Source organism: Osmia bicornis, chromosome 3, assembly GCF_907164935.1.
Source record: "Osmia bicornis bicornis chromosome 3, iOsmBic2.1, whole genome shotgun sequence".
Lineage (NCBI taxonomy): Eukaryota > Metazoa > Arthropoda > Insecta > Hymenoptera > Megachilidae > Osmia > Osmia bicornis.
This window is the reverse complement of record NC_060218.1, coordinates 5,997,770-6,010,234: the sequence shown is the minus strand read 5'-3', so window position 1 is coordinate 6,010,234 and position 12,465 is coordinate 5,997,770. Positions and strand designations below refer to the sequence as shown.

Here is a 12,465-nt window from a genome sequence, read left to right as displayed (position 1 = left end):
CCAGGTTTGTGGAAATAGTCAAAATGCTCTATAAAATGCTGAAACTGAGCAACCGCGAAATAAACAAGATCCTTTCGATGCAAACGGCCATCGAATTTGGCTCGGAATAATTTTCCAGTAGATTCGATGTTTCCTTTCCTCGAACTGTATCCCGGAAATTTTGTAAAAAGAAGAATAAGAATTCACGTTTCGCTCGTTAATAAAGAAAGCTCGATCTTCTCGCGATAAACTTTCACGTTCGAGGCTCGGAAAATTCAGGCTTTTACGGTAAACTGTACGAATCGCGGTGCAACGATACAAAGAATCGACGATACGACTACGATATCGGCAGAAAGCGACGCTCGTACGACTATGGCCTCTCATATCCTCTGGCTTCGCTCGTTTCGTGCACAGATTATGCAAATCTCACCGGAAATCCGGTCGAGTCGAGCGTACACAGCAGAAGGAACTGCTCGAACGAGGATAGCTTTGCCTTTGATAAGATCGTACGTCTGCTTCCTTTTCAGACGACGGGGGTAGCTTGCGTTTCCGGAAATTATGTCGGTTAAGAAATTCGCATGACGAGCGATCAACAGGCTCTGCCGATTCAATGCCATTTTCAAGAACGTAAGGTGAAAAGTTGTCAATAGAAAATTGAAACGAAAGTGAATGAAAGTCTATTTCAACTTCGGCTCTGTATTGGAGAAATTTCAAGATTTGTCGAAAGAAAAGTGGAATGTATTTGATTTTAAATCTATATAAAAAAAAATAGAGGTGTGCAAAAATTCGGTACTCGAGCCTTGAATCAAGTTGGGTTGGGTCAAGTAATGATAGTAACCAAAATTTCGGGATCCGAATAAATTTATGTACTAGTCAAAGTTTTGGGATGTTGTTTGACTTGACTCGATCATTACTCGACTCGATCCAACTCGATCAAATTTACATACTGGACAAACTTTCAGAATTCCACCTGAACCCGAAAAAATTCCCGACTCGAATTTTCGGGTACCCGCACTCCTCTGGTAAAAAATAAAAATAAAAGAAGAAAATTCCAAATTGAAACCAACCATCTTGTCCACCAAACCTGTACTGTTGGGTCTGAAACTGATCAGTAACCTGAACCTAAGCAAATGTAACAAGTGCCATTTTTAACAGAGTTTCATCGACCCAAAGGGTAACATATTTTGGAAAAAAATGGACGTCCACTAGGTTCACAGGTTCACGCAAGTGGCGCAGAAACGGCGCAATAATACGCAACCGGTGATGGACATAGGAATGGTACATGGGAATCGGTAACACCGTGTGACGTGGTCCTGTGACTCGATTTATCACTCGACCATCCAGTCTCGCTACTGCTGCTACAACCGGACTAGTTATTCGTAATCACTCGTGTGTCACGCTGAAAGACCGTTTCTCAAAGTAGACAGATGAACAGCCAAATGGAGAAGTTTATTTGAACGGAAGTTGCCGTTTCGCAAGAACGATTCTGATGAATACCATTTCTAACAAATGATCATGGAGAACATGTTCGTCCTTCGCGATTGTTATTCGACGAATAAACAATTAAATTAAAAATATTGCATTCTTGTTAATTATGTCCCAATTTTAATTAACTCCGATTGACCATCGGAAGTTGAGGAAAATTTTTGGAGGATCGGTAAAGATTTGGGGCCTAATTAATTAAAATTAGAGCCCGTCATGTCATTAATCTCCCGGTAAAAATTCAATTCCCAATCTGCTTCTACTTGCGATAATAATATTATGAATTTTTTAATTATTTTTTAATTATTCTTTTCTCTCAAATGCGTAATGCAGTATGATACAAATTATAGTTGGTCAATAAATTATCCAAAACTCGCGTATATTCAACTAACTCCGGCAATATTAAATTATCATCGAGCAGAGGGTGTATCGCAATATTTATCGGTAAATCTACTCCACCAAACGCTTCGATATGCGCGCAATATTTCGATATTTATGTCTCCTCTAGGAATTCGCAATTAATCCTGCGGTCTCTGCCTGAAAAGCCCTCTTAAAAAACCTTTCGCATAAGAAAGAATTAAAACACCAACGATCTATTATCCCAATCTGTGCATCGCGATATTAATCACATTTACTGAAATTATCCACGTGGTAATTGCGATTGTAACAGGCTCACGGAGCAATTAAAATTTAATACAGTCCGAATAATTTATCAAAGTAAAATTGGAAGGAAATCGAGAGCAGATGGTAATTAGGGCAGGATGTTCCAATTAATCCTTAAAGTAAACGTTCGCCAAACGGGAACGAAGATGAACGACCAAGCTGGCCATCCGTTAAACGATCGCAATCAACGGTGCAATATATGAAGGGGTCGTAATACGAATATTGCATATGGTGGACCGTAGGATGGAGGGAGCGCGATTGCTCTTCATCCATCTCTTTTCACCCCTTCTAACCTTTTACATCCCTTTTGCTCCTTGATTCTCTGTCGAGGGTACAATACTCTTGGTAGATTAAAAGATGGACGATTTTTGAAGATATAATTTCGTTTATGTTTCTTACTTGAAATAGTAATCAAGAAAATGAAGAAATATGGTGCCTTTAAAAAGCAATGTGGAAAAATGTGAAATACTTGGAATATTCAATCTTGCGACACAACTTTAACCCTTTCACTATAAGAAATTCGAAAGAATTTTGTATTATAAATAAATAATTGAAACAAGTTTCTACTTTATCCCAAAATGTACCAAAGTAATATTCTGTAATTAATTGAAAGTCAATGTTACTGTAAAGATAACTAAGCAAAGCACGTTTCCGAAACGACAGCAAGAGACCTGTTGTCTTGTACAACAGAAACTTGTTTAGCGTTGAAACTGGGTTAGCTACTTTGTTTCTTGAAGATTGGAAATATAATTTGACTTTGCAAGAAGTAGAATTCATCTGATTCTCTCGCTGTCAGAATGCAACTCGGTTAATTCATATTTGAAATGTAATTTCCTTGTAAAAACTATTATTAACTGATGTTCTTAGTCAAATCGAGATGTCAGAATATTTCGAGCATATTCTCGTAACAAGTACAGCTGGAACGAACGTACGCTTGTCCGTTCCCTCAGCCCTCATTCGGCTAATCCTCCTCAGCACTCCATCGCCGTTACAATATGCGTAACACATTGTAATCTACGAGCTGACCACCGTCTAGGCGGCTGCTGGCAATGATGATATCAAATCTGATTGACGCGTTAGCTGTACACCACAATCCCAATCCCGTTTCGTGCTACGCTACCATCATCATACATTACATACTGTACACCTTGTACGGATAGTACGATACGTGTTTTGCGTGCGATTGACTGAACGTGGAACAGGCAGTGGGCAGAAATGTAAGCTGTGAGTAAATTTCGAAACACGATCTTGGAGAAGAGCATGCAAGCACTTGGAAAGTGAAAAAGGGGTCATCTTTGCTTTTTTTAAATTTCATATGAGAATCAAAATGTATTGCATTTAATTATACTTCCGAAAAATGATAACAATAAAAGGGATTAACAGAAATGTATATAGTCATTATTGGCCTTACAGGATGCTCAGGAAAATTACATTTAACTGAGGAGTAGAATTTGAAAAATCGGAGATGATTCCTCTTCGAAATGATTCGTTCAATTATAAGTATTATCAATACTACATTAATTTCATAAGATATCAGAGAGCAAGTGGGAAAATTTGAATTAATATTTAATTTGTTATTCGTATATTTCAGTTATATACTCAAGTTTATAATTATTAATAAATCAAAGTCACTTTCAATATTAATATTATCAAAATTAGAATTTTGAAATTTCCTACTTCCTCTATGTCGCTATTTTCCCTAGGGAAGTCTGATTCGATCAGAAGTGTACTACACAGCAGGTAGGTAGATTAAATTTTCTATCCTTCAATTTTCGTTCCACTTAAAATCAAGAAATAATTAATTGTCCAATAATAAAAGCATAGTACACAGTGTCAAACGAACTTTGTCAAGCACTTGCATATCAAGTTATCTCACCGGAACAAGGTGTTCGATAGAAAGGGAATCGATCAAGGATATCGATGGTACGATACCTGGAACGATCGACATCGTCATCATGTATTTCACTCGTTGCTCACGCAACGACGTGGTAGCCGGATTACCTTCAGGTAGCAGCGCTGAAAGGAATTGCAACCACTCCACTAATTTCCCTAACACACACACAGATATACATATCCACATTTCCACGGGTTTTACGTGAATAGACGCAAGGACGAGGATGCAAAGCATCGATTCCACCGATAGCCGGCCAAAAACTGATTCATACTGTTTGCCCATATTCCGGCTGTTTACCAACCTGTTCCTGATTCTGGGTCAATCTCGTTCGACGAGGATTTCGTGCTTTTGCGGTTATTAGTGGCAGCGGTCGCTATTAAGGATTCAGGCCATCCTATTGGCTCGCTGATTCGCTCATGGATTGTGAATGAGGACGGATCGGGGCTTTTGGCCATGATAAAGATTGAATTGATTGAATAATACGATGACGATTTTCAGGAATCTGATGTCAGAATGTGTAAAAGTTTCGGAGAATTTTGGAAATTGTAAGGAGATTTGTAACTGATCAATATTACACCTATTCTACTGCGTACATCACTGAGGAATACATTGATTTTAATTGCTATTCAAAGTTTTAATAAAAACTGAACTCTGGGTGTGTACAGCACTATTTTAATGGATATTGAACTTATTTTCAATTTCGAAAAAGTTCGAGTGTGTAGAATGCAAAAAATGTATGGCTGGCCAATATTACACCTATTCTACTGCGTATACCACTGACAAATATATTGATTTTAATTGGTAGTCAAAGTTTTAATAAAAACTAAACTCTGGATGTGTATAACACTAGATAGATATTTTTTTTAATAGACACTGAACCTATTTTCAATTTCGTAAAAATTCCTTTTAATAAAACGTAAAAGGTTTGATCTACTGTACGCGATATTGACGAATATATTGAGTTTAATGAACATCCAAACTTTTAGTAAAAATTAAACTTTGGAAGTGTGTAATATTATTGTAATAATTATTTCCAACCGATTTCTAAAATTTTGTATCTAAACCCTATTGTTGCGAATAAACTTAAGAAAGATTATGGCTGACCAATATTAAACCTATTCTACTGCAAATAGTATCCACAAATCTATTGCTTTCAATAAACATCTAATTCCTCAGAATTTTCTAATACAGCAGGTACTTTAAAGACAGAAAATTCTACACATTAATATCTTTGAAATAATAATAAATCCATAGCAAAATAGATTAATATTCATTATTTCTTTTAATGGACTATAAAAGCGATCCTAATAATTAAATTCGTGTTACTGCTGTCGTGATATCAATTAGTAGAAATGTATCTCGTTAACCTTTTTTTTCTCCATTCGTACCACGAGTTGCCATTAAACAGAATCAATAATTTTTATTTTACACACGTATTTCCATAAAACCACCATTATTCGTAAATGGCTATCAAGAGATTCATATGACGTTGCTTCCTTTTCCATAATAGATTAAGCTTTTCTCTCTTCGATATCAAACTTTTCCCGTCTCGTTATCTGTGTGCCTTTACTCTGGCTACGTATTAGGAAAGACGTCGATCGAGTCATTTTATTTTATCAATTTATAGATGTTGAAAAGAAGAAGAGCTTCGGAAACGTGCTCCTTGGAGATTTCCAGTGGATGCTCGAGTGGCGTTGAAACTGGCGATCATTTCCTTTTAGAGTTTTGATGAAGTTAATTTTCTATGAACCACTTCGACTCTTGAAGGTTCGCGACGCGAAAGATTTCATCTGTACCCTTTCACGATACTATAATGGTTCAATAAATAAATTTCACCGTAAAACTTCCCATTTTAGAAAAATGATTCGTGTCAAATTTAACGCTAGAACAATCACAGCTATCAAAACGACTGTTTACAAATTTTCTGTTTTAAATTATAAAAATTATTAAGAAGCTTCGTTAACTTTTAATAATTAGTTCAATGCCTCATTTACAAAATAACCGAATTTAATTCGATTCCATTTCGAAGTGAAGTTAAGAATTGGAGACAATGAAACTACACTGAAATAGAAATCATCCCCCTCGTATACGAACTCTTCCGGAAGCAGCAGTTTTACGATATCCCCACGAAACGAGGTTCGATCAGGGCAACGTAATTATTCGCGTCTCGTTAATCCGCGTCACGTCGCGTCATTCCGACGGATATTTCATAAATCACGGCAACGTATGCTTCGCGAGAGAGAGAAAGAGAAAAAAAAAAGTGATCGACAAAATGATGCGCTCGCGAAGTTGCTCGTCAAACGGCAGCCGCATTGTTTTACGATCTCAACGCCACGGCGAAATTAATCGGTCATACTGTAGCCAGAGCCCGAACATCGACGATTAATTTCTCATTTTATCGCCTGCTGATGTAAATTAATTAACTCGGCGCAACGATGTGATATTCGCCTTCCAGATCGGCTCGATCGAGCATGAAATTTGGACCGGGAAGTACTTCGAAATTATAGAACAATACGATTAATTTCCATTGATAATGTTCAATAAAATAAAGGAGAATAAAATAAAATTGGATCTAATCTTTTTAACAAACAGAAATAGAAGAAAAAGAATGAGAATATTAAAGTATTATACTTCGATACAGCTTTCTTATACGACACCAACTAGGTATACTCTGCATGATTTCGCAATTACGAAAAATTTATGCAAGGTATAAAAGCGGGCACAGTCTTGGCGACTTTGCACGTTAAGGTTCCCGCAGAAAGGGTTTCAAGGCTGAATGACTTGCTTGGTACGGCAGTTACTTTTAATTAGAGCTCCAGAACGCTGCTCTATCTTCGAGCGTTTAAAGGGAGCACAGAACAGCGACTTAGCAGCAATTTTTACCCATTAAGACACGAGCAAGGGTCTCGTGAGACCCGAACCATGAAGAAGACTAAGATCCTCTGCTGCAAGCCTTTACCGTCGTATCTTTCGCGATATTGTTCAAGCATTCCCTGTTCCTTCTTAATCTTTGTCCGCTGAGCTTATTTTCATGAAAGCTGACTGAATATTTTTTTGCAGTAACGATGATTTAAAGCGATCAAAAACTTTCATGTTATTTTTATGAAATTTTACCTTCCTTTTACTCCGTGTATTTTATGATTTTGCAAAATGTACTTATATCAATTTCAATTCTAATTACTGTGTTTGCTAATTTTGATATAAAAGAAATTTCAAAATTAAATTGACAGCTTAATTATTGAATTTTATATGAAAATAAGGAACCAACAAATGAATTATTTTGAAAATTTGGTAAATTAAAATATTTTCATTTACTGTTCGTGTAACAAAAAATTGTAAGCCTTATTGCATTTTATGAACGTGTAAAAATGGAATTTACTTAAAATCCCTGTTCAACAATCCATTGTGTAAGAAGATTTTGCAAAACTCACCCTTCGACTGTTGCCATCCTTTGGATTGAGGTCCGAGGCCACAGTGCCGAAAATGGTTGGCTGTAACAAAAAATACAATACTATTAATAAATCAATTGAAATTAATTAGAGTCAATAATTAATAACCTTCTTGATAACTGACCATTCCAACTCTAACTGAAAAATTAAATTAGATAAAAACAAATGAATTTCTTTCTAATCAGCAATCATTGTATGTCACAAAACATAAAAAAAAGTTAGAATTCACTGAATAAATTTTTAAATAAAAGATAATAACCGAGGAGGAACCATTAGAAACCAGCAATTACAAATGGAAGCTTTTAGACGGCTCGATGGATACTGTTCTTCGATATCCATCGAAGGGTTGTCGTTTCGAAATAGAGGCATGATTTTCCTGCATGAAATCGTCCGGATGTTACGGGTGAAACTGCGAATCCCGAAGCGCGGTTGTAAAAGCTGTCGCCTCGTAAATCTACGAAATGCCGTCTAGTTCGGTGGCTGCAGCCCGGCCATTAACTGGCTCTGAGCGAAAAAAATGCATTCGTCGAACAAGGAAGGGAAGTTTCGATGTGAAATATTGAAAGAAAAAAAAAGGAACCAATGGAGCTTAGAATTATAGTCTCTATGTGGTGTAGAGAAAGTAGAAAAGGGGGTGATTTAACGACGCAATCTCGCTTAATTCAACCCTTCCTTCGTTGGCGTGCGGTTACCGAACCTTCTGCAAAAATGCTTTATACTTTTGCAGTGGTCACAATAAATAATGAGACATTTTGAAATGATTTTCAAAAGAACAATTTCTAAAAAATATCTAAAGTTCAACCAAACATATTATTTATCAATTTTGTCACCTCCCCAACTATGTTTATCTATTTATGTAATCGTATATTTTAGAAAAGTAATTCTTCGAAACGTAAATTCTCAGTTTTAATTAAAACCATGGCAATCGGCGCGTACAACGAAAATGACAATATAATTTTTGGAGGCGGCCGTAACGCGTGCACCAACAGCACAATGTCAAGCAAACAATCGTAGTTTGTTCCGGCGAATCAATATTGCATTTCAGATAGATAAATGCGCCTGGTCGTTGAACGTTCCACATTCTGCACGGTGAATCGAGTTTTCAGTTATTGCGTGCACGTTATAGCAAACCATGAAAATTAATTAAATCTCCGCCGCGGGCTTAGTATTATTTATCCGTTGTTTGTACGAATTTCGAAACCTGTAACTCTTCGGTTGAATGAACAAACCAGTGCCGGAGAAACATACACGATATACACGGTTAAACATCAAATCGTTTTTCACGTTGAACACGTTCGGCGTGATAGTAGTAGATATTGATAGAATTACAAAGGAGAACTTTTCAGTCAGAAACTACGAGTAATTGACCGGTCTACGATCTCTTATTGAATGTAACAGAGTAAGCTGGATAAACTTGAAAACTTCTATTGTTGTTTATAAAAGCTGCGGAATATAATTGCTGACAATAGGTCTCCAGAGAAATCGATCAAACAGCTTCTGGGAGCAGAAAAAACCACTCAAAGTAATTGTTATCAATGTGGATAATGGATCTGAGATGAAGAAGACGACTGGATAGGAGAATTTATAGTTATTAAAAAATAGTGGAACATTAAGTGGTATATAAGAATTTTTTGTAGAAAATTGAATTTAAATTTTTAATTAATATTTATTGTATTGTATATTAGAAATACAGCTCGGGGTGTACCAGATTCTTTAGAAATTTTGAAATTCTAGAATCTTGGAATTTTGCAATTTTTAGGATCTGGACTTTCGTAATTCTGAAATCTAGAAAATCAGGAATTTTTATATTTAAAAAATTTTAATGATTTTATAATTTTTAGATGTAGGAAATCTGATATTATGAAATTTTGGAATCCCTGAATTTAGAAAGTCTAAAATTTTGTAATATTAAAACTCTGGAATTTTGAAATCTTAGAATTGTACAGATTTAGAATCACAGAATTTTGAAATATGTGAAATCTGAAATTTTGAAATGTTGGAAACTTAAATATGTCAAGTACTATTTCTCGATAATTAAATTTTCCTCAGTTCTGAATTTTCACCCGATATGAGACAGAAATTCTGATAACTGGAAGCTCGTAATTTATGACATAACAGTCAGAGCGAAGAAGAAAAGCAAGTAGAATCGATTCGAACATCCGCAACGCGAACTCCAGCAGCGAAGCGTCTTCTTATCTTTATACGGTTCGACGGATCGGTCAACAATCGCGTTGGTGATTTGAAAAAAAACGGAAGAAAAAACTAGAAAAGAATCGTTAGGTGCTCGAGCAGCTTGCTCGCGGAAACTTCTTCCAGGACTTCCTGGTCGAATCTAACTATTTCTTTTATTTTCCTTTTTTTTCCGCCATTGATTCAACCACGATCCTTTCGATTTCTGAGTTACGCTTTGGACAATTAAGCTTCCTTCTTTATTCGAGAACCGGACTGCTTTTGTTGGAGAACACGAGCTTCCGGATGGATCGCGATGAGTTTCAAAGTTAACGCGATGAAGTTCCTTCAAGTTCGTTCGCGTGTTGGGAAAGTTCTCCTACCTCTTAGAATTTCTTTTCCGAAGCTCTTGCAAATTTTTCATTTTCTTTTGATGCATAATAAATACGTGTTCAAAGTACGGAATATTAAAGGAGTTCTGCGGGTGTGTTTAAGCGAAATAGGGAATTATTTGGTTAATTGAAACGATAAGCAGTTGAAATATTAGAAAATTTTAAAGTTAGCTTTCTATTCAATTCTAGAGATGAATTTATGCAAAATAAACAGTTATAGGTATTATTTTCAAAATATTAAAAAAATTAAATAAAATTAGAAGTCTAATTCGACTGAGTATATATTATTGCATTTTATTCAATTTTCTTTAAGTGCAATTAAATAAATAATTGAGCTACTTATTATAACGTTTAAAATATGAAATTGGTAAAAAATTTGATTTAAAATTCTATATATGTTCGACAGACATTTATTATTGATATTTCAGGTGCAAATTTACACCGAAATTCAGTGACGTAAAGCAAGTAAGAGATAGCCTCGTTATCAGTATCGAACCAATCTCGCGAATTTCTCTTTGTTCTACGTTGAAAACTGTACACAATGGGAAACCTATTCAGCGATGAAACCCAGGAAACAAATGAAAACAAATAATCGAAAATCCGTGGTGGAATGTTATTCAGGAAAAAGAGATATGTTTTACGAGTAGAAGAACCATTTATTTTAGATACAAAAGTTAACCAGCTGAACGCTTCTCGAGAAAGGAACTATGGAAACTAATCTTTCTGTTTCTACTTTTCTTGTTTTTTGAGAGAGAGATATATAATCTTCTAAATCCAAATGCTAACTATTTTTCAAATAACAGTAAAAAATATTTATTTTTAAAAATAAAAGTATAGAATATACTTTTCTTGATGGTACTTGAATTCTTGAATTTTGGTTTCGGCGGTACGCATTTATAAAAAGATAAAAAATCACTGATCTAAATTAATCACCAGTGTTATAAATTTTGTCAATGCTTAATTACCGGCTCGATTTCTCTAATTACCTCAAGACCTCCCTAATTAGTTGTGTAGCGACGTACATATTTGAAAAAAGAAACTAGGAAAAACAACAGCGGGTAGCCTATATTTCCGGAAATGATCCAGCATCCTTTGGGTGGTTCTTTGAAACGTATGTTCACAGTTGGCTGTAAATCTTTCAGCTCGTTAAATTATTCCGTGTTCCACGTTGCAGAATGCTCTCGAGTGGGTGATTAACAGACTCCTTTGCGAATCGAGTAACTGATGTCCGTCTTATTTACCCAACGCTTCAGAGGCGGATGCAGTCGCCTCTGGGAAAAACTATGCCAGTGACATCCGGGGCGACGGTTAAATCGGACCAAGAGTTTTTCGCGTGCAGAAAAATTTGCTGATAAAATTTTCAGGCAAATTTATGGGGGACAGTTTAATGGAAAACGTGACGTACGTTTACAAGTGCACCCCTCTACGTTTACTTTTCCATTACGCCCAAAGCGAATTTCGAATCCCCGTGTGTTCCCTTTTCCACCGTTTGCCGCGTTTCCATTTTCCAAAGTTACAACCTTCGTTGTTTCAGTCTGTGAAATCCGAGATAACGAGAAAACTGACGATCAAGAGTAATCTTTCGAAAGTTGTAACGCCCTGGGAAGGAATCATACGACGAGTTAACGAGCGAAGAAAATAAAAGGGGGTCGTAAAGGATGTTTGAAACGTGACCATCATTTCGATCATTTGATAGTCTTGAAAACATTCTTGGGTAAAATAATATTTCCGGAGAATGCGATGTAATAAAATGGAAAATTATGCAGAACTACGATTTTGAATAATAAGTGTTGGCATTCATAGAAAATAATAAGGGGATTTATTATCTCGTTTCTGAACAGCGAAACCTGGGTCAATCGTAACCCAAACTTACAAAACATATAAAATCTATATTGCAAGAGTAATTTTTCATAAAAAATTTAGAAAACGAAAAATATGAAATACAAAATTAAATTAAAATTGCGGCTCTCTCCATGGTCCGCCATCCAGGTGTCAAAAGAGCTTTAGATTTTCTATTGCAAAAAATTTAATTATGTATAAAATTATATAATGAAATACACGTGGTCCCAAAGCGTTACTGCAATTTTGCGAATATAAAAATAAAAAAATGAACCAAGTAAAAGTAATTTTAGAGCACAAACTCTTAACATCCGAACTAGCGATTTGATCGCACCACCGTTCAATTAAACGAACCTGAACGAGATCGATAAGGTGGAAGCGTGAAAAATCCGTCTCCAAAGTTCGCGTCGTAAAGCTGGAGACGGTATGGAAACGGGGTCGGAGGGAGGTAAAAAGTTTGAAGGCGATCGATGGGCCACAAGCGTGAAGAATCCACCCCTGAAATTCCTTCAGGAAACATGCAGAACGTCGATCAGGCGTGGTTGCGAGAAGAACGAGCTTCTTCAGTGGAAAAAGAAGAAGGAGGAACAGGGAAGAG

The 12,465-nt window shown here is 36.0% G+C and overlaps 1 protein-coding gene across 1 annotated transcript in view; it reads right to left on the bottom strand.

Annotated features, from left to right (window-relative positions):
• The window catches only part of LOC114871410, a 333,803-nt gene that overhangs the window by 192,566 nt on the left and 128,772 nt on the right, over positions 1-12,465 (bottom strand). The window contains exon 3 of the mRNA XM_046285039.1: positions 7,450-7,509. Within this exon, the coding sequence (XP_046140995.1) occupies positions 7,450-7,509 (60 nt within the window). The remainder of the gene's footprint in view (positions 1-7,449; positions 7,510-12,465) is intronic.